The sequence below is a fragment of the Schistocerca gregaria genome, chromosome 5 (assembly GCF_023897955.1).
Source record: "Schistocerca gregaria isolate iqSchGreg1 chromosome 5, iqSchGreg1.2, whole genome shotgun sequence".
Classification (NCBI taxonomy): domain Eukaryota; kingdom Metazoa; phylum Arthropoda; class Insecta; order Orthoptera; family Acrididae; genus Schistocerca; species Schistocerca gregaria.
In genome coordinates, this window is record NC_064924.1 from 630215746 (window position 1) to 630237920 (window position 22175).

A 22175-nucleotide genomic window follows, 5' to 3' on the forward strand; every position below is an offset into this window, starting at 1 on the left:
TCCAGGTCCCATCTCCTTAAATTCCCACATTGTTGCAGTTTCTGGTTAGTAGTCAACAGTTTTCGAATAAAACCTGAGTTTTAAACATTGATAGTTTCAACATTGCTATAAATACTCTTTATTATTAAATAACAAACAGGAGGATACCTGGTCGTTTGTATATCGTCACTCAGTTTCTAGACGGTTTACTGCTACGCCGTGCGATGTATGAGACTACTCGACGGGCAGGAGACGAGCCACACGCTTACGAGAGTGTTTGTTTGCCGTTGCAGGTCGGGCGCATGGCGGCAGCGCACGCGGTGCTGCTGCGGTTGCTGGTGGCGTGGGCGCTGCTGGCGGCAGCTGCGGGGGCGGCGGCGGAAGACAGAGGGGGCGATGGAGGCGGCGGCGGAGGCGGCGGCGGAGGCGGCGCGGACGCGGCGGAGGCGGAGGAGCGGTGGAGCGCGCCAGAGCAGGAGGCTCAGCGCCGCGGCTGGCTGCCGCTGGGGGCGGCCTACCAGCCGGGAGCCGGGCTGCCGCCGCAGCACAGGTGACAACCTTCCCAAAGACTGCCACTACATTGTACAGGACGTAAAAATAAAAACGTACAGTCATGGAAATAAGTATTCACACAGTAATATTCTTCTCGGGTGTGCAGCCGGATCATAACGTAATCTTGACACAATATTTCCGCGATCCAACTGGCCGCCACCTTGAGGTGAGAGTGCTGGTACACGATCTCGCCAAAACACTTGCGGAGTGAGCTGGAAACACGAGTGAGAAAACACGACATCCGTAGTAAGGCCTCTTTGAAAGAGGTCCTCCTTCGAAAATGGGAAGGTTTCATGTTGGAAACTACAAGAAAATTGGTCCATTCCATGCCACGGAGGTTGCGAGAAGTAATACATCGGAAGGGGATCCATTCGAAGTATTAAACATGTTCTGGCTTTGTTAGAAGTGTCATTTTCTGTTGGTGTATGAATATTTAATTCCCAGCGCAGTAGAGAACTTGGCAGACGTCTTTGTATTTTGTTTTGTAAAGGCTTGTTCATTCTCGTTCTATATACCAGCATAGCTGCATTGGCGACTGGCCAATGTGTATAGTACATATCCAATTAGTGTTTTTGGTTTCGTATTGTCAATAAAGGCAGTTTACTTTTCCACGCTCTAGTGTATGAATACTTTTTCCCATTACTGCATACGAGAGGTGTTCAATAATTAATGCAATTCCGGTTGAAAAAATGCGCAATTAGTTGTGGGACATCGTGGAATATTCCCGCTTCAGCCTCTATAGTTTCATGAAGTTACAATACGTGGCGGGACTATACGTAGCCTTTAAAATGGTGTCTGCACCGGAGGTGCGTTCCAAGCAGATAGCTGTCACTGAGTTTCTCTTGGTGGAAAACCGGATTTTCGCATATATTGACGGGCTCTTGAAGAATGTCACCCTGAAAGTGAAAAAAAGACGGTGAGTCGTTGGGCAAGGCGTCTGTCATCATAGGAACAACGTAGTGCAAACCTGTACGATCTGCCGCGTGAAGGGCCGACCACACACAACTGTGACTCTTGGAATGCTCGAACGTGCGGACACTCTCTTTTGAGTTGATCGACGGATCACAACTAAACACCTCGCTGCCAGACTGTGTGTCTTTGTTGGTAGTGCTGACACACTCGTCCACCAGTTGGGATGCTCGAAAGTGTGTCCCTGCTGGATTCCTCGCCGCAAAGAGCAACGGAATTACTTGCGCGGTACGAGGCTGATCTTGACAATTTCTGTCGAACATCGTCACAAGCGATGAAACATAGGTTCATCACTTCGAGCCGGAAACAAAACGGCAATCTAAAGAAAAAGTTCAAAGTCTAATCTCAGCCTTTAAAGCCATGACGACGGTCTCCTGGGGCTCTGAAGGGGTTATTCTGTTTGATGTCCTCCCTCATGATGGAACGGTCAACTCTGAAGTGTATTGTGCTACCACCTAGTAATTGAAGAAACGACTTCAGCGTGTTCATCGCAACAAAAATGCAAACGAACTTCTATTCCAAGACAACGCAAAGCTTCGCAGAAGTCTGTGCAACCAAGAGAAGCTCACGAAACTTCATTGGATCTCGCACCTTCCGACTTCCATCCGTCTGCCCCAATGAAGAATGCTTTCTGCGGGAAACAGTACGTGGATGATGAGAAGGTCATTCATTGATGCAGCAAGATCTTGACTCCGACGGCGGCCAGTAGAATTGTACCATGCGGGCGTAGTAGTCCTCCCAGTAAGTAGGGTAAGGCCGTCGCAGTGAACGGAGTTTGTGCCGAAAAATTCTGTTTTGTGGCCAAAAGAGTTGGGAATAATATGGTGTATTGGAATCCCGATTAAAACCAAGCTGCTTGCAGAAAAAAATTGTGTTGCAATACTTATTGAACCCGCCTCATGTCCTCAGGGTCTCAGCGTTCGTTTGCTGAGTACGGGCTTGGCGACCCTGGGGTTCCTGAGCTGGGGACTGGTCAGCGCCGCCAGTCCTCTGCCACCGTAAGCTCTGGGCATGCTTCAGCGACCACCGTGCAGCGCGGCGGTGGAACCTTGTGTGTCACAGGAATGGGGATCTTGACTGACCGGATAGCGAGGATGGTATAAACTTCTATAAAAAAAAAACTCAATCTCAAGGTGTTCTGCGCCCTGATGAGATGGACTATTCATTGGCGGGCAACTTCTGGGGAACCTGCTGCACCTCAGTTGTATAAGGCATACTCAGGCACACAGGGTTCTGTATGAGTGGACCCTTATTTCCCTTATTTCGAAATGGAACCCCTCGAAATCTTCTTCTTCTCCTCCCAGCAGGAAGGGTGTACCGCCTGGGAGTTCTCACACCCTTTCATCAAAAAGAATAATAATCAACTTGTTGTCAGTAAGGGGCTCAAGAAGTCATGAATAACAATGTCTTTGTAGTGATCAAGAGGATGGAGGAGACGTTTGAAAAAGGGTCCCCCTTTTATACCATAAAGGTTTAGAAGGACTGGCTGGTACCCTAAAGTCTATTAAGCAGCTGCGCAATGGTTCCTTGTTTGTTGAGACTAACCGGGCAAAGCATGTTGACCTCTAGAAGAAGTCAAAGAAGTCACAGAAATTGGGTGAGAACGACTTCATCGTTGAGTTGCATAACTCCAGCAAAGGTTTGGTAACCTGCTGTAATATTATCGATATAGACGTTGCTGAACTCAGACAAGAATGGGTACCAAAGGGGATCATAGATGTGGAACAAAGGACACGCAAGAACAGTGGAGAGACTGAGAAGACTACCACCTTTATTGTGACCTTCAATTCTCCAACGTTATATGAACACATCATGGCAGGTTTCCTCCGACTTAGGGTTCGGCCTTATGTACCTAACCCTACGCAAAGCTTCAAATGTCATCGTTTTGTCCATACAATACTGAGATGATGGGGCAAAGTGTGCAAACGCAGCCCATGAAGCTGGGACGGACTGTCCATCTCCAGCAATCTGTATTAACTGCTGTGGAAGCCACCCAGCCTGGAGCTGAGCCTGCCCTGTTTTTGCAGAGGAACGCAAAATTCAGGAACTCAAAGTGACCACGCAGATCCCCTACGCAGGAGCCAAAAAGGACTATCAGGCGATGAAACCCCCTGTCTTTGCCTTTTCTTATGCTTCGTTGGTGCAGAAACCTGTTACTAAGGTCGACGCTTTGATTCAGACGACGTCCAGTGTTCCACCATCCACCTCTAGCATCTGAACTTGAACCTGTATGTACCAAAGTAAAGTGAAAGACATAGCGATCCAGACAGCTACGACGGAAGAGTCTAGCAATGCTTCCTCAGTGCACAGCCCAAAGGCACCCCAAAGCAGAGTGCCCCTCAACGCCAAGTTTCTTCAAAGAAAAGTGGCTCTCACCGCCCCCTTTCCCCCTCATCCCTGCTGAGAATGGGAGCAGGGAAAGGATCCCAACATTCGGTTTGAAAGCTGACCCGGGCGCCATCAGGCGTCATTCTCGCATGTCTGACAGATGATGAGGTCATCATGGATTTTGATGTCTCGTCACCATACCCAGCAGCCCTAAAACTCCACCTTGCTCTACAAGCGCCTCACCACCTTGGCGCAAAGACAGGGGTAAATCAAGACCACATTGATGAAATGGCTCCCATACTTCAATGGAATATAAATGGATACAGGACTGATCTGGCCGAACCGAGACTCCTTGTACAGGACAGACCCTTTTGCCTGTGCCTTCAAGAGGCTCATTTTAATGAGACTGACACACATGTACTTGTAGGCTACCATCTTTATAGAAACGACGACCTTACTGGTAACAGGGAAAAAGGTGGGGTTGCAGTGTTTGTAAAGGACACTTTTCACTCCTCACCTATGCCCTATGCTCCCTGCCGCCGTTGGATAAGCAGCTGCAGCACCAAGTCGTATAACCCTAGCTTACTTATTTGTTAGATAGTTTAATTAATTTCTTTGCGTGTTTTTGGGTATTTGCATTGTTTAATTCATATATTTCGGGCGTATTATAGTATTTGAGGGTTGTAGCATCGCGCCTTAGTACCCGAATAGTGCAAATTCGCGTAGTCGTCTGTCTTCTGTTTTTGTTTTGAACGGCCAGTGTCGGTTGGTCAGTCAGTGTGCTCCCTGCCGCCGTTGGATAAGCAGCTGCAGCAGCAAGTCGTATAACCCTAGCCTACTTGTTTGTTAGATAGTTTAATTAATTTCTTTGCGTGTTTTTGGGTACTTGCATTGTTTAATTGATATATTTCGGGCGTATTATAGTATTTGACAGTTGTAGCATCGCGCTATAGTGTTTACTTCGTAGATTCTTATTTAAATTGCGTGTGAGTTTCGTATAGGAGGTGCAATTTCGAGTTTTAGTTACTGTAATCGTAAATTCAGCAGATTGTAGCGCAGTCGTTAGGCATTTGTACAGGTTAGTTGATACATTCTTTGCGTGTTCCGCTTGCGTTATCTAGGCACGGACTCGTGTTTCGGTAACTGTTGTTAAACATCGATTAGAATGGACAGGGATTTCGATTGCTGTGTTCGGATGAGGGCTGACTTGGCATCCCTTCGCTCACAGCTGCAATCGGCGCTGACTTCGGTCGCGCAGCTTGAGGCTGTTGACAATGGGCACCACTGTGGGGAGCCGGACTCGGGTATCACGGGGATGTCAACCTCGTCCCGTCTGTCCCCAGATCGGTCTGCCGCTGTGGTTGCCCCGGTTGCTGCCCGCAGTGGGGCTGAGCCCTCGCCTGTGGTTGATTGGGAGGTCGTTCCAAGGAATGGCAGGCAGCGAAAGGCGTCCCCGGAGGCTCATCAGAAAGCCTCCCCGGTGCGTCTGACAAACAGGTTTCAGGCACTGTCTCTGGCTGAGCCAGATGCAGCTGCCTGCCCTGTTTCAGAGGATCATTCTCAGCCTTCAAGGTCCGGGCAATCGCAGAGGGTGGGCTTACTAGTAGTTGGGAGCTCCAATGTTAGGCGCGTAATGGGGCCCCTTAGAGATATGGCGGCTAAGGAGGGGACGAAATCCAGTGTGCACTCCGGGTGCATTCCGGGAGGAGTCATTCCTGATGTGGACAGAGTCCTTCCGGATGCCATGAATAGCACAGGGTGCAGCCAGCTGCAGGTGGTGTCGCTTTGGATCTGAGGAAATTCTCTCTGGATTGCAGCGGCTATCTGATTTGGTGAAGGCTGCCGGTCTTGCTTACGAGATGAAGGCAGAGCTCACCATCTGCAGCATCGTTGACAGAACCGACTGCGGACCTTTGGTGCAGAGCCGGGTGGAGGGTCTGAATCAGAGGCTCAGACGGTTTTGCGACCGTATTGGCTGCAGATTCCTTGACTTGCGCCATAGGGTGGTGGGGTTTCGGGTTCCGCTGAATAGGTCAGGAGTTCACTACACTCAGCTGGCGGCTACACGGGTAGCGGAGGCTGTGTGGCGTGGACTGGGCGGTTTTTTAGGTTAGAAGGCCTCGGGAAAGTGCGGGATGGGCTGCAATGTCAAAGGGTGCTTGGCAATTACAGGACGTGCTTGGATCAAGGAACAGTCGGAATTATAGTTGTAAATTGTTGTTGTAGTTGCGCTGGAAAAGTCCCTGAGCTTCAAGCGCTAATAGAAAGCACAGAAGCTGATATCGTTATAGGTACAGAAAGCTGGCTAAAGCCTGAAATAAGTTCTGCAGAAATTTTTACGAAGTCTCAGACGGTGTTCAGGAAAGATAGATTAGGCAGAATTGGTGGTGGAGTGTTTGTGTCTGTCAGTAGTGGTTTATCTTGTAGTGAAATCGAAGTAGATACTCCGTGCGAATTGGTGTGGGTGGAGGTTATACTTAACAGCCGAATTAAGTTAATAATTGGCTCCTTCTACCGACCCCCAGACTCCGATGATACAGTTGCGGAACAGTTCAGAGAAAGTTTGAGTCTCGTAACAAATAAATACCCCACTCATACGGTTATAGTTGGTGGGGACTTCAACCTACCCTCGGTATGTTGGCAAAAATACTTGTTCAAAACCGGTGGTAGGCAGAAAACGTCTTCCGAGATTGTCCTAAATGCATTCTCCGAAAATTATTTCGAGCAGTTAGTCCACGAACCCACGCGAATTGTAAATGGTTGCGAAAACACACTTGACCTCTTGGCCACAAACAATCCAGAGCTGATAGAGAGCATCATGACTGATACAGGGATTAGTGATCACAAGGTCATTGTAGCTAGGCTCAGTACCATTTCTTCCAAACCCATCAGAAACAAACGCAAAATAATTTTATTTAAAAAAGCGGATAAAGTGCCACTAGAAGCCTTCCTAAAAGACAATTTCCATTCCTTCCGAACTGACTATGCGAATGTAGACGAGATGTGGCTCAAATTCAAAGATATAGTAGCAACAGCAATTGAGAGATCCATACCTCATAAATTGGTAAGAGATGGAACGGATCCCCCGTGGTACACAAAAAAAGGACCGAACGCTGTTGCAGAGGCAACGGAAAAAGCATGCGAAGTTCAGAAGAACGCGAAATCACGAAGATGGGCTAAAATTTACAGACGCGCGAAATTTGGCACGTACTTCGATGCGAGATGCCTTTAATAGGTTCCACAACGAAACATTGTCTCGAAATTTGGTAGAAAATCCGAAGAAATTCTGGTCGTATGTAAAGTACACAAGCGGCAAGACGCAGTCAATACCTTCGCTGCGCAGTGCCGATGGTACTGTTATCGACGACTGTGCCGCTAAAGCGGAGTTATTGAACGCAGTTTTCCGAAATTCCTTCACCAGGGAAGACGAATGGAATATTCCAGAATTTGAAACACGAACATCTGCTAGCATGAGTTTCTTAGAAGTAGATACCTTAGGGGTTGCGAAGCAACTCAAATCGCTTAATACGGGCAAGTCTTCAGGTCCAGATTGTATTAGGTTCCTTTCAGATTACGCTGATACTATAGCTCCCTACTTAGCACTCATATACAACCGCTCGCTCACCGATAGATCTGTACCTACAGATTGGAAAATTGCGCAGGTCGCACCAGTGTTCAAGAAGGGTAGTAGGAGTAATCCATTTGACTACAGACCTATATCATTGACGTCGGTTTGCAGTAGGGTTTTGGAGCATATACTGTATTCAAACATTATGAATCACCTCGAAGGGAATGATCTATTGACACATAATCAGCATGGCTTCAGAAAACATCGCTCTTGTGCAACGCAGCTAGCTCTTTATTTGCACGAAGTAATGGCCGCTATCGACAGGGGATCTCAAGTTGATTCCGTATTTCTAGATTTCCGGAAAGCTTTTGACACCGTTCCTCACAAGCGACTTCTAATCAAGCTGCGGAGCTATGGGGTATCGTCTCAGTTGTGCGACTGGATTCGTGATTTCCTGTCAGGAAGGTCGCAGTTCGTAGTAATAGACGGCAAATCATCGAGTAAAACTGAAGTGATATCAGGTGTTCCGCAGGGAAGCGTCCTGGGACCTCTACTGTTCCTGATCTATATAAATGGCCTGGGTGACAATCTGAGCAGTTCTCTTAGACTGTTCGCAGATGATGCTGTAATTTACCGTTTAGTAAGGTCATCCGAAGACCAGTATCAGTTACAAAGCGATTTAGAAAAGATTGCTGTATGGTGTGTCAGGTGGCAGTTGACGCTAAATAACGAAAAGTGTGAGATGATCCACATGAGTTCCAAAAGAAATCCGTTGGAATTCGATTACTCGATAAATAGTACAATTCTCAAGGCTGTCAATTCAACTAAGTACCTGGGTGTTAAAATTACGAACAACTTCAGTTTGAAGGACCACATAGATAATATTGTCGGGAAGGCGAGCCAAAGGTTGCGTTTCATTGGCAGGACACTTAGCAGATGCAACAAGTCCACTAAAGAGACAGCTTACACTACACTCGTTCGTCCTCTGTTAGAATATTGCTGCGCGGTGTGGGATCCTTACCAGGTGGATTGACGGAGGACATCGAAAGGGTGCAAAAAAGGGCAGCTCGTTTTGTATTATCGCGTTATAGGGGAGAGAGTGTGGCAGATATGATACACGAGTTGGGATGGAAGTCATTACAGCATAGACGTTTTTCGTCGCGGCGAGACCTTTTTACGAAATTTCAGTCACCAACTTTCTCTTCCGAATGCGAAAATATTTTGTTGAGCCCAACCTACATAGGTAGGAATGATCATCAAAATAAAATAAGAGAAATCAGAGCTCGAACAGAAAGGTTTAGGTGTTCGTTTTTCCCGCTCGCTGTTCGGGAGTGTAATAGTAGAGAGATAGTATGATTGTGGTTCGATGAACCCTCTGCCAAGCACTTAAATGTGAATTGCAGAGTAGTCATGTAGATGTAGATGTAGATGTAAAACAGCACTACAAGCGGCTGCTGTTCGGATAGTGGTCCATGTTGACATCACAGTGTGCTCTGAGTATTTACCACCCCATGAGCCCCTTGACAGTGGAGTCCTCACGCATTTTCTTGATGAACTACCCTGACCCTTTCTCCTTTTGGGGGGGGGGGACTTCGTGCACACAGTGCACTATGGGATTTTAACACCACATGCCCCAAGGGTCAGGTACTTGAGGATATGCTACAAACAACAGATCTTACACTGCTGAACATGGGTCAAGCCACACATTCTGCTAAAGGTTCGTCTACAGCCATAAACTCCTCCTTCTGCTCGCCCGCTCTTCGGGACACTGCTCAGTGGGCAGTGGATGATGACCTTCATGGTAGTGACCATTTCCCTATCTGGATCCATCCGCATGATGGAGCAGGTCCTAAAAGAAAGCCACCGAGATGGTCATTCAAGAAGGCTAACTGGATGCTTTACAGGCAGTTAGCTGTTTTCGAGCAATGTGACGGCGTCCAGGACTGAGTGGATCACATAACAGCTGATGAACCCATCCCAAAGACTGTAGAAGTGCCCAGGAGGTGACCTGTCCCTTGGTGGAACGATGAGTGTCATTTTGCAATGAGGCATAGGAGGGCAGCTACGCGCAGATTCAATCGATGACCTATAGATGAGAATCTTGCAAACTTTCGAATGGTGCGTGCAAAGGTGAGGAGAAGAATTCGGGAGAGTAATCAGAGGTGTCGGCAGGAGCTCCTGAACTCCGTCAATAACTCCACATCCGCAAGAAAAGTATGGGAAACCATCAGGAGGATCTCAAGGCAGAACTCTCGACCACCAATAGCAGCTGTACGAATACAGGGGTCTCTTGGAACATCGATGAGGGGTATAGCTCAGACAAAGGCTGAATCATATAAATCCATCACAGGCGATTCTAGCCAGTATCCCTCCTTCCGTCGCTAAAGGGAGGCACAGGAGAAGGCTGATCTTGATTTCTGTTTGTAACCTCCTCCTGACTTATCGACCTTAATGACAGTAAAAATTAAACCGCGTGCACCTAATGGAAATTTGGGAAAAGCAATCGTCACCGAAGCTAATCTGTCGGTAAAGAGGGAGGAAAGGGTTACATCTAAATGAAAGGAAAAATGCAAATGAAACTGGTGGAAATTAATTTTGAAAAAGGGTAAAGTTAATAAAGAAAGTAAATGCGGTCGTTACGTTAACAATTAACTGGCGTTAATTAGATATTTGAGATTTGGGGAAAATTACGGTCGCCAGTCCTATGGACAACTACTATAATAACTGAAAAAGAAAGGTTATTGCACATATAATTAGCACTAAAAGCGTGGCAACAGGAGGTTGACACGTGTTGCGTGAAAACTGAATGTTTGTCAGAAGTAATAAATTTCGCTACACTCTGACTTAATTTAGGAAAAGAATGTATAAAACCGGAAAATTGAAAGTTAATTTACTGACTGAAATGAATAGTGAACTTTGTTTCTGATGCACTACGAAATTCAATAAAATAAGATTAGTCTTGGACTACCTCAACAATCATTTCAAAAGCTACTTGAATCTACGCAATTTAGAAATAAGAGATTTAACTTTGAACTTGAATTAAATAATTCTGAACAATTAACAACAGTAAAATTTAGTACGTACCAAGCTGAGCTGCAGTCACAGGTAAGCTAAAATACGGTAACAAAACTTGCACTCTTAATTTGTGCTTGCGCAATCTAAATATTGTAGCCAGCTATGAATGCCTTAACTGAACTTTGAAATTAAAGCAGTGAAATCGAATGATATTACTTTAATGCTGGCGTTTGAATTTCAAAGACACTCAGGTTCATTCCGGAAAAGGAAGGGACCCTGCTTGTAATGCAATTGGGACAATGAGCAACAAAGGTTCATGCTAAGTTGCTGTAATCATAGTTATGAAAATGGAACAAATTTAAAAGCTGAGGTCTGCCATACAGTTCTAAGACTTTACGTGCTTCCAGTATTCCTTGTTGGTTGGTTGATTGAAGGCTTGAAGTCGTCGATCGAGGAGGTGGCGACAGTCACTCATTGTCGGCCGTCGCTGTTGCAGAAGCTCGGTGTTGGAGGGCCTTCTTCTCGACACTGTCACCAGGCGAAACGGGCTCTTGATGTGCGCCAGCTAATGCTTCCCGTCCCCGACACCGTGTCAGAAACTATCATAGCAAGTCGAGCGTAATTACATACTGCCAAACCCCGAAAGCGCGGCAACTCGCGGGAGCATTACACAACACACCTGCTCCACCGCCCTACTCCAGCCAGACTCTGCTCTGCCCGCGCTCCACGTGGCAGAGTTAACACTACCAAAGATCCTAAACACTTTGGTTCTCCACACGACCTATCGATGTAATCATTCGATAGCATAGTTTTCCCTAGGCAAGACTCAGTGTAAAAATACAAATAGTATTTACAAAACAAACCAATTATACATCGACATAAATGCATAAATAAACATATACACAAATAGTAAAACAATTACAATATATAAAGACACAAAAATGTACTATCTTCAGGTAACAAAATAAGGAAAAAATTTATAGTATAATAGATGGAAATAGAAGGATATGCATTTCCGGCGTTACATGTTCCACCAACATGGAAGAACAGAACCAGCCTTTCTCACTGTGAGAGCTGGATTCTGCATTGTCAGATGCTTGTGATACGACCCCTGGAAATGACCTGATAACCTTCAGCATGTTGCAACAGTTGGGCCGACGGTCGAAGAAAGTCCTCATTCCTCTCTCCAATAAAATGTGGATTACGTGCGACTTTCCCAACTCGTGGAAAGAATCTATTTTAATTCCAATTTTAAAACCAGGGAAGGATCGGACGGACCCCGGTGGTTATCGTAGTATTAGCCTGACAAGCTGCGTAGGAAAGACGAGCGTATGGTCAACCGGCTCCTAGTGTGGGTTCTGGAAACCAAGTACCTACTCAGTCGCTCCCATTGTGGGTTCAGAAGGTGTAGCTCCACTCTCGATAACCTGATCCTGCTCGAATATGCAATTCAACAAGCTGTCCTTCGTAAGCAACACCTTATCGGTTCGACACAGGAACTACGACGTGGGATTGCTCAGGGTCGTGATGTTGCATTGAAGATAACAGTGATTAGAAAATGTCGAGCCATAACCAGACATGCTAAACTGAGAGTGTTCAAATCTCGGGTTTTCCCAGTTTCACCTTTATGGCGTTGAAACATGGAGAATAACTGAAGCGGACCGTAAAAGGAATGATGCCTTTGAGATTTGACCGTGTAGGAGGTTGCTGAGACTATCATGGATGAACAAACTGACCAACAAATCAATCCTTCAATAACTCATGGCGGAGAAGAGGTCGTCCAGTATTTGTTTCCAGCAAATCCTGCAGTTCATTGAACACGTAAATCGACGACAGGAGGGTAACTTGGAAAAGATGGTCATCCAAGGAAAAGTCTAAGGGAAAAGATTATAGAAAAGATCACTGAGACGAGGGACAGACCGGATAAAGGAGAAGACGCATCAAACAAGGGACCAGGTACCCCGAGATGCAGAAGACCGGGAAAATGGAGACAGATTGTTAAGAGGATTGTGTGATCGGTCACCGAATTTCAACTAACAAAGACGGAGTTTTTATGATAATGTTCTTGCTGCCACATAAGATATCGACAACAGACTCTTAGATGGCGCTGATATCAGTATAGTTGGTGCGCTATATCCAAATTCATATAAGGAACACATTATAAAAACATAACAACTGAAATGACACAGTACAAGTTCCAAAGACACTCTTTTATTAAAGAACACAAATACTGCGTTGAAGTCCGTAACAGTGCAAACTACAATTACGCAGTGCAGTCTCTATTCTGCTGTAAACATTGTCGAAGAGTGTCAGTTCCTCTTCAGTTCGATGCAGTGTGTGGCCGGAGCTGTAGCGGCTACTGTGGACACACTCGAAGACTCTCGCTGCTGGATAACTCTCCGCCGGACGACACACCCGTGGCTAGGGCGCAGTCCGTGACTCATGTAATAGCGCAGAGTGACACGACATTAGCTCCATGTTATTGGTTACTAGTGCGGAGTGATACTGCCGGCTGGTATGGAGTAATGCTACAGATGCGTACTACGGGCTGCTTGCGCACTGCTATGTTACAGTTTCGTGCTGTTGGCTGCTAGCACGGAATTATGCTACAGCTCCGTACTATTGGCTCCATGTGACGAATGACATGCAAGGTAGTCGATTAGAGAGGGCCGCTGGAATACGTACCAGCTTCGCCTAGCGTATATGCAGTACTGGTCACTTCCCGTAGTTGAAGGATAGTCTATGTGTCAGGGGTTGCCACTCAGCGTCACTTGCGTTGTACCTTTTAAAGCTAAGGCATTTCTGCACATGCACTGTGTGAGTATTGTTAAATTCTGTGGAAACTGCTTCAACACACACCATTTTATGGCAATACAAACACTCGACATTTACAATACGTACTCAAGCTTGAAATGAGTAACAGACATAGTAGCTTCGAATATATGAATGTATTCGCAGTTGCGAACACGAACGACCAGCAGCTGTATAAGGGAATGACTGCAGTGAAAATTTATGCCGTACCTGGATTCGAACCCGAATTTCCCGATTTATACGAGCACTCTGTTTCACCGCTTTCGTACCCGTGCACAACCCACGACCAGACCCAAACTTAACATATGACGTCACTCCTGCGTCACAACCTGTAATCGTACATCATCTTCATCAGTGTTCTGCCAAAAGGCAGGTTTCCACATGGTAGTTCTCCACGCTGTCTGGTATTCTGCCGTCCTTTTCAGGTCTGCATAATTTCCTCTTCCATTTATGTCGTCTATCATCTTGTATCTCCTTCTTCCTCTCAGTCTTCTGCCACAAACCAATCCTTCCAAAGCATCTGCTAGCAAGCACTCCCTTCGCAATGGATGTCCCAACCAGTTCTTTTTCCTTTCCCTTACAACCTTCAGCAGACATCTTCTCTCACCAACCCTTTCCAGTAAATACTATTTCATTACTCACTCTTTCTATCCAGCTTATTCTCTCCATTCTCCTCCACATCCACATCTCATATGCTTCTAACCTTTTTTCATCCTCTCGTCTCAGCGTCCATGTTTCTGCCCCATATAGTGCCACACTCCAGACAAAACATTTGCCAAGCCTTTTCCTTAGTCCTTTATCTAATTTGCCACATAAGAGTCTCCTCTTTCTGTTGAATGCCCCTTTCGCTATGGCAATTCGAGTTTTCACCTCCTCGTGACATCTCAAGTCTTCAGTTATTGTGCTTCGAAGATATTTAAATGCACTTACTTGGCTAATGGTAGATTGTCCTATTTTAATATTGGACAGTATGCGTCTTGTACTGATGACCACATTCTTTGTTTTTGCTGTGTTTATTTGCATTCCATATTCCACACAAGCTTCATTCAGATCTTTCAGCACGTTATTCACTGTCCGCTCACTTTCTGCCACTAATACAATGTCATCACCAAATATTCTACATTCTATTCTCTTTCCACCAATACATATTGCTCTTTTCCCAGCTAAGCCTTTCGTAATAATCTCTCCAAGGTATACGTTAAACAACAGTGGGATAGGCAACAACCTCGTCCACCATCTCGTCCAATTCTGCTTCCTTCTGACATTTCATTTCGTATTCTTATCCTTATATACCATGTATCAGTCGTCTTTCTTTCCAATCTACTCTTACATATGACGTCACTCCTGCGTCACAACCTGTAATCGTACACATACTATGTAATTCCCGTATAGGGAAGGACATTTTAGTTGAAAGTTGCTACCTGGTATCGGTAGGTAAATACGACATTACAGTGCCTGTGTTGTTAAGGAGAACGATGCAGTGTTTCTTCGTGCGTGCCCTTCCCTGCACGGGATTCACGTAACGTGTGAACGAGTACAGGCTGTGACGTAGGAACGGCGACGTACTGAGGCTCGGGAGTGGCCGTGAGTCGTGCACGGATAGGCAAAGCGGTTAAGGCTGCTGCTCGAGTAAAGCGGGAACGGGTTCGAGTTCTGGTCCGGCACAAATTTCCATTGCAGTCATTTCCTTATACAGCTGCTGGTTGTTCGCATTCGCAACTGCGTGAAATTCCGTGTATTTAATAACGGCTGCTGTCTCCTGAGTGCCTGTCCCTTCGAAAATGCACCCGTGTTCAAAAGGACATTACATCGTCCTTCTTCACAACACAGACACGGTCGTAGTAATTTTTAAATAAATATCTAGTCATTTTAAGTTTATTACTTTAATCGCAAAAAGGTTTTGGAACTGACGTGATATATTTTTCTGAGAGACAAAGAGGTTTACTGTCGTCAGTACAAAAATGTGGGTCTGGAAAGAGTCGGAAAACATATTACTTCCTTCCACACACGTCTCCTGAAACAAACACGACGAGAAATTCAGAGACATTAGAGGTCATACCGAAGTTTACAGGCTGTAATTCCCCCCCCCCCCCCCCCCGACCATTGGTGAATGTAACAGAGAAAAGAGAGAGAGAGAGGGGGGGGTGAGTACGGTATGTAGATGTAGATATCCTATGCTTTGTATTACAAGTGCTTCGTTTTAACAAGATGATTTGTAGAAAAGGCGAATGGAAACCTTGTTAAGTGATTTCTGGTTAAGTACAGTGCGTGTGTTAAGGTAACTGTGCACGCTACTCCATTTCCACCTGTGCTAGGGTACAACTCCAGCATTCGGGGGCCCGGTAAAGGAAGATATGGCTGCCAAAATCGTTAAAGGATACGTGAAAGTATTGTAAAGATGTTTAGCAAGTTTAAATGAAAACTGTAGAAAGAATCGTGACGTTGATCCACGAACTCAAGTTTTGTTGAATTTGTAGAAGACTGTTCAAAGTACAGAGGTTGGACGAAGATATGGAAGCAGCGCGAGAGATGCATGCTTGAACATAAATGCGGATGCTGGCCAAGCCTGCTGGTTGCGCTGTTGTATTTCGCCGCGAACGGTACCTATGTCCTATGTCAAAGCGGTAGGTGGATCAAAACAAAATGTCCAGACACTCTGTGACCAAAATGGTACTGAAACAGAGGATGACAGACTAAAGGCCGAATTACTAAATGTCTTCTTCCAAAGCTGTTTCACAGAGGAAGACTGCACTGTGCTTCCTTCTCTAGGTTGTCGCACAGTTGACAAAATGGTAGATATCGAAGTAGACGACAGAGGGATAGAGAAACAATTAAAATCGCTCAAAAGAGGAAAGGCCGCTGGTCCTGATGGGATACCAGTTCGATTTTACACAGAGTACGCGAAGGAACTTGCCCCCCTTCTTGCAGCGGTGTACCGTAGGTCTCTAGAAGAGCGAAGCGTTCCAAAGGATTGGAAAAGGGCACAGGTCATCCCCGTTCTCAAGAAGGGACGTCGAACAGATGTGCAGAACTATAGACCTATATCTCTAACGTCGATCAGTTGTAGAATTTTGGAACACGTATTATGTTCGAGTATAATGTCTTTTCTGGAGACTAGAAATCTACTCTGTAGGAATCAGCATGGGTTTCGAAAAAGACGATCGTGTGAAACCCAGCTCGCGCTATTCGTCCACGAGACTCAGAGGGCCTTAGACACGGGTTCACAGGTAGATGCCGTGTTTCTTGACTTCCGCAAGGCGTTTGACACAGTTCCCCACAGTCGTTTAATGAACAAAGTAAGAGCATACGGACTATCAGATCAATTGTGTGATTGGATTGAGGAGTTCCTAGATAACAGAACGCAGCACGTCATTCTCAATGGAGAGAAGTCTTCCGAAGTAAGAGTGATTTCAGGTGTGCCGCAGGGGAGTGTCATAGGACCGTTGCTATTCACAATATACATAAATGACCTGGTGGATGACATCGGAAGTTCACTGAGGCTTTTTGCAGATGATGCTGTGGTGTATCGAAAGGTTGCAACAATGGAAAATTGTACTGAAATGCAGGAGGATCTGCAGCGAATTGACGCATGGTGCACGGAATGGCAATTGAATCTCAATGTAGCGAAGTGTAATGTGATGCGAATACATAGAAAGATAGGTCCCTTATCATTTAGCTACAAAATAGCAGGTCAGCAACTGGAAGCAGTTAATTCCATAAATTATCTGGGAGTACGCATTAGGAGTGATTTAAAATGGAATGATCATATGAAGTTGATCGTCGGTAAAGCAGATGCCAGACTGAGATTCATTGGAAGAATCCTAAGGAAATGCAATCCGACAACAAAGGAAGTAGGTTACAGTACGCTTGTTCGCCCAATGCTTGAATACTGCTCAGCAGTGTGGGATCCGCACCAGGTAGGGTTGATAGAAGAGATAGAGAAGATCCAACGGAGAGCAGCGCGCTTCGTTACAGGATCATTTAGTAATTGCGAAAGCGTTACGGAGATGATAGATAAACTCCAGTGGAAGACTCTGCAGGAGAGACGCTCAGTTGCTCGGTACGGGCTTTTGTTAAAGTTTCGAGAACATACCTTCACCGAAGAGTCAAGCAGTATATTGCTCCCTCCTACGTATATCTCGCGAAGAGACCATGAGGATAAAATCAGAGAGATTAGAGCCCACACAGAAGCATACGGACAATCCTTCTTTCCACGTACAATACGAGACTGGAATAGAAGGGAGAACCGATAGAGGTACTCAGGGTACCCTCCGCCACACACCGTCAGGTGGCTTGCGGAGTATGGATGTAGATGTAGATGTAGATGTACACAATGTCCTCAACGCTGTGCAAATTTCAGTGTTGGCCAGAACAGCGTTCTGTAAGTGTAGTGTAGTTGTAAGTGTAGTGGTAAGTGTAGTTGTAAGTGCGTTATGTCGGAGCTAAGGGTCTTCGAATCTGGGCGAACTTATGGTGGTCGTATGGTCGGTGCTTCCGTAACCAAGGTGGTCGAAGTGTTTGGTATTTTAGGAGGCACCATATTGAAGATTTATAGCACATACAGGGTAAGCTGAAAAACATCATTCGCTAGATCAAACGCGGACGAAAGAGTCTGTTGAGTGGTCGGGACACGGTCACTGAAGAGGATTGTGACGAAAAATAAGAGGACGACATATGCAGTAAGTCACTGCCGAACTGAATGTCGCACTCACAAACCCTACCAACACCAAAACAATACGAAGGGAGCTCAAAAAGTAGGGAATTGCGGCGCGAGTTGGAATTCGCCAGCCGCAGTACCCGAGCTGTTCTAGGCTCTTCAGTCTGGAACCGCGCGATCGCTAAGGTCTCAGGTTCGAATTCTGCCTCGAGCATGGATGTGTATGATGTCCTTAGGTTAGTTAGGTTTAAGTAGATCTAAGTTCTAGGGGACTGATGACCTCAGATGTTAAGTCCCATAGTGCTCGGAACCATTTGAACCATTTGAGTTGGAATTCCAAAACATACGTCACTGATGCAGGTGCCTATAACAGGAAAACGTGGTGCCGAAGCCACAAAACCTGGACTGTGAAGCAACGGAAGAAAGTCATTTGGTCTGATGACTCTTGTTCCACGCTGATTTCAACTTCTGGCCTAGTTTACGTCCGAAGAGTGAAACATGGGGGGTGAGTCAGTAATGATTTGGGCAGCCATATCGTGATATTACATGGGTCTCACGGTTATTCTGTATTCTGTAAAACCGCATTACTACCAAGGTTAGCAGTGCTGGATTAGCTGCGTAGCAGGAGTTAGCAAATGCTACGGGCCCCGCGCATAGGTGTAAAAGAAAAAGGATCCATCAAGTGAGTGCACCTCAGTAGATCAGGCTTGAAAATGAACCTGTAAGGTTAGAAACTAGTCGCCTAACAAATACTTCAACTGTTGGCAGAATCATTAATAAACACTTTAAGGAATTTAAAGTTGCAGTTCCCTGTCAATGAAATGTTGAAGCTGAAGTAAGTATGAATGGTATTGATTCAAATGACTCTGAGCACTATGGGACTTAACATCTGAGGTCATCAGTCCCCTAGAACTTAGAACTACTTAAACCTAACTAACCTAAGGACATCACCCACATCCATGCCCTAGGCAGGATTCGAACCTGCCACCGTAGCGGTCGCTCGGTTCCAGACTGAAGCGCCTAGAACCGCTCTGCCACACCGACCGGCTGAATGGTATTCTACCTATCGTCCAATGGAAGGACGGGGGTGTCCAAATCTACAACGAGTAGTTAAATTTTAGCTCATTTCTAAAAGTGAGCGTTGGCCACACTAGACATTTGTTGGTTAGTTCACACCAGCGAGAAACTTACGCGGGAATTCCTTAATGTTTTCCGAGCTAGTCGTAACAACTTGTTCAATTAGAACAGGGTTCTATTGATTATCAATAAAAAGCAATTAATGGAATCTTTTAGTAAGACTACTATTACAGGCGTTCATTCCTCCTACAGAGTACTTACTTTTATTGCAGCACTTTTGATACGAGCCTTCTGGAATGAGGGTTTGCTGTCTAGTTGGTGGACTGTTGTATAATGTGTGCAACTTGACCAAAGTTTTCTAAATTTCTTTAAATAGGGATGACACTGACATTAAATACTGTCGTGGGCAAAACTATGACAACGCTACCAACGTGAGTGGGAAGTACAGCGGTTTAGAAGCACGAATTACGAGATAAATAAATACCCAGAATACATTTCTTGTCTTGAGCATTCATTAAATTTGGTTGCAAGTGCGCTGTAGAATGCAATACAGAAACATCCCTTTTCTTTGGTCTTTTGAAAGCCTTTGTATATTTTTTGCCGCTCCTACCTATAAAAGGGGTCTTTTTTTGAAGGCATTGAAAGAAACTAGTTTAGAAACACCGATATTGAAAAGTTGTCGCACAATGGGTGGTCGGCCCGAGAAGACGCTTCGAAGGCATTTGTATGTAGCTTATCGCTGTCAAGCACGTTTTGAAGTTTTGAATGACATATCTAGTAACACTGTCAAAGGCTGAGTGTCTGATCACGCTTACTGACTACTTTTGAAGATGGAAAAGTTGGAAACGGGAATAATGACAGCCAGTTGTAACGAAATCCATTCATTATATATTTATAAATCGTTACATGAGTATTTCTAAGCAATGTGGTGAAAAAAATTACATGTTCCACATCCACGAGGATGTCCTCAGCACGGATCTATGGAACGAAAAACTAATCTAATCTAACATTTTCAAATACTGAAGCAAAAGTCAAAGAGCTGACCGGCTGTGAAGAATAAAGCCACAGATTTCGAGACGACGCCAGCGAAATACGAAGTGCAATCATTTCAGCGCCTTTACTGCACTCGATGAAGATAGAGAAAATCAAACATCTTGACTACATTTCGAAATTCAGATGCTTATTGTCATAACTGACAATGTGCTGGCTGCATTAGCTGAACGCATGGAAGAATACCACGAAGCGACAAGCGCATTTGGAATACTTCGGAAATTTAGGTATTTGACAGCAGAAGAGATGTTGAAAGGAGCTCCAATTATTATCGCCAGACCCTAACTTGACGATTTGGAAGAAAGCCTAGGTGACGAACAGGTGCAGCTGAGCTGCTCAAAACAGATATGGATGCTGCTATTGACAGAAAAAAGAACAAGCCCCTGGAACTGCAGTTTTACAAAATGTTAATGCAAAAATCATTAGAATCATGTTTTCCAAGTGTAGAAGTACACTACTGGCCATTAAAATTGCTACACCACGAAGATGACGTGCTACAGACGCGAAATTTAACCGACAGGAAGAAGGTGCTGTGATATGCAAATGATTAGCTTTTCAGAGCATTCACACAAGGTTGGCGTGCTGACATACGGAAAGTTTCCAACCGATTTCTCATACTCAAACAGCAGTTGACTGGCGTAGCCTGGTGAAACGTTGTTTTGATGCCTCGTGTAAGGAGGAGAAATGCGTACCATCACGTTTCCGACTTTCATAAAGGTCGGATTGTTGCCTGCCGCGATTGCGGTTTATCGTATCGCGACACTGCTGCTCGCGTTGGTCGAGATCCAATGACTGTTAGCAGAATATGGAATAGCCACCTATTCCATATTCTGCTAACAGTCACTGGAGGGTAATACGGAACGCCGTGCTAGATCCCAACGGCCTCGTATCACTAGCAGTCGAGATGGCAGGGATCTTATCCATATGGCTGTAACGGATCGTGTAGCCACGTCTCGACCCCTGAGTCAACAGATGGGGCCGTTTGCAAGACAAAAACCTTCTACACGAACAGTTCGACGACGTGTAGAGCAGCATGGACTATCAGCTCGGAGACCGTGGTTCCGGTTACCTTTGACGCTGCATCACAGACAGGAGCGCCTGCGATGGTATACTCAACGACAAACCTGGGTGCACGAATGGCAAAACGTCATTTTTTCGGATCAATCCAGCTTCTGTTTAAGGCATCACGATGGTCGCATCCGTGTTTGGCGACATCGCGGTGAACCCACATTGGAAGCGTGTATTCGTCATCGTCATACTGGCGTATCACCCGGCGTGATGGTATGGGGTGCCATTGATTACATGTCTCCGTCACCTCATGTTCGCATTGACGGCATTTTGAACAGTGGACATTACATTTCAGATGTGTTACGACCCGTGGCTCTACCCTTGAGTTGATCCCTGCGAAACCCTACATTTCAGCATGATAATGCACCACCACATGTTGCAGGTCCTGTATGGGCCTTTCTGGATACAGAAAATGTTCGACTGCTGCCCTGGCCAGCACATTCTCCAGGTCTCTCACCAATTGAAAACGTCTGGTCAATGGTGGCCGAGCAACTGGCTCGTCACAATACGCCAGTCACTACTCTTGATGAACTGTGTTATCGTGTTGAAGCTGCATGAGCAACTGTACCTGTACACGCCATCCAAGCTCTGTTTGGCTCATTGCCCAGGCGTATCGAGGTCGTTATTACGGCCAGAGGTGGTTGTTCTGGGTACTGATTTCTCAGGATCTATGCATCCAAATTGCGTGAAAATGTAATCACATGTCAGTTCTAGTATAATATATTTGTCCAATGAATACCCGTTTATCATCTGCATCTCTTATTGGTGTAGCAATTTTAATGGCCAGTTGTGCATTTTTACGCTTTTACTTGTCTTTGATGAGCACCAGCCGCAATGGGGAATATCATTTTTCAACATTAAAGTGCATTACAAATAAGTTAATAAACATCGTGAGGCAAGTATGTTAAACGACCTCACATTAATGAATTTAGACTGTGTGATCGGGCTGAGAGACATTGATTTGACTAGTGTTGTCTCTAAATTTGCCCTTATAAAATCGTATTTTTTTTCAAAGTGCCGTTTTATTTTATATCCTAAACTTTGGGGCGTAAAACAAATCAAGGGCCTCTTCTTAGCTTTCGCTATGGACCACAACCTGGC

General features: G+C 45.4%; 1 protein-coding gene across 1 annotated transcript in view; it reads left to right on the forward strand.

Moving 5' to 3' along the window:
- The window catches only part of LOC126272492 (mucin-19-like), a 146828-nt gene that overhangs the window by 72864 nt on the left and 51789 nt on the right, over positions 1–22175 (forward strand). The window contains exon 2 of the mRNA XM_049975379.1: positions 273–529. Within this exon, the coding sequence (XP_049831336.1) occupies positions 282–529 (248 nt within the window). The 5' untranslated portion in view covers positions 273–281. The remainder of the gene's footprint in view (positions 1–272; positions 530–22175) is intronic.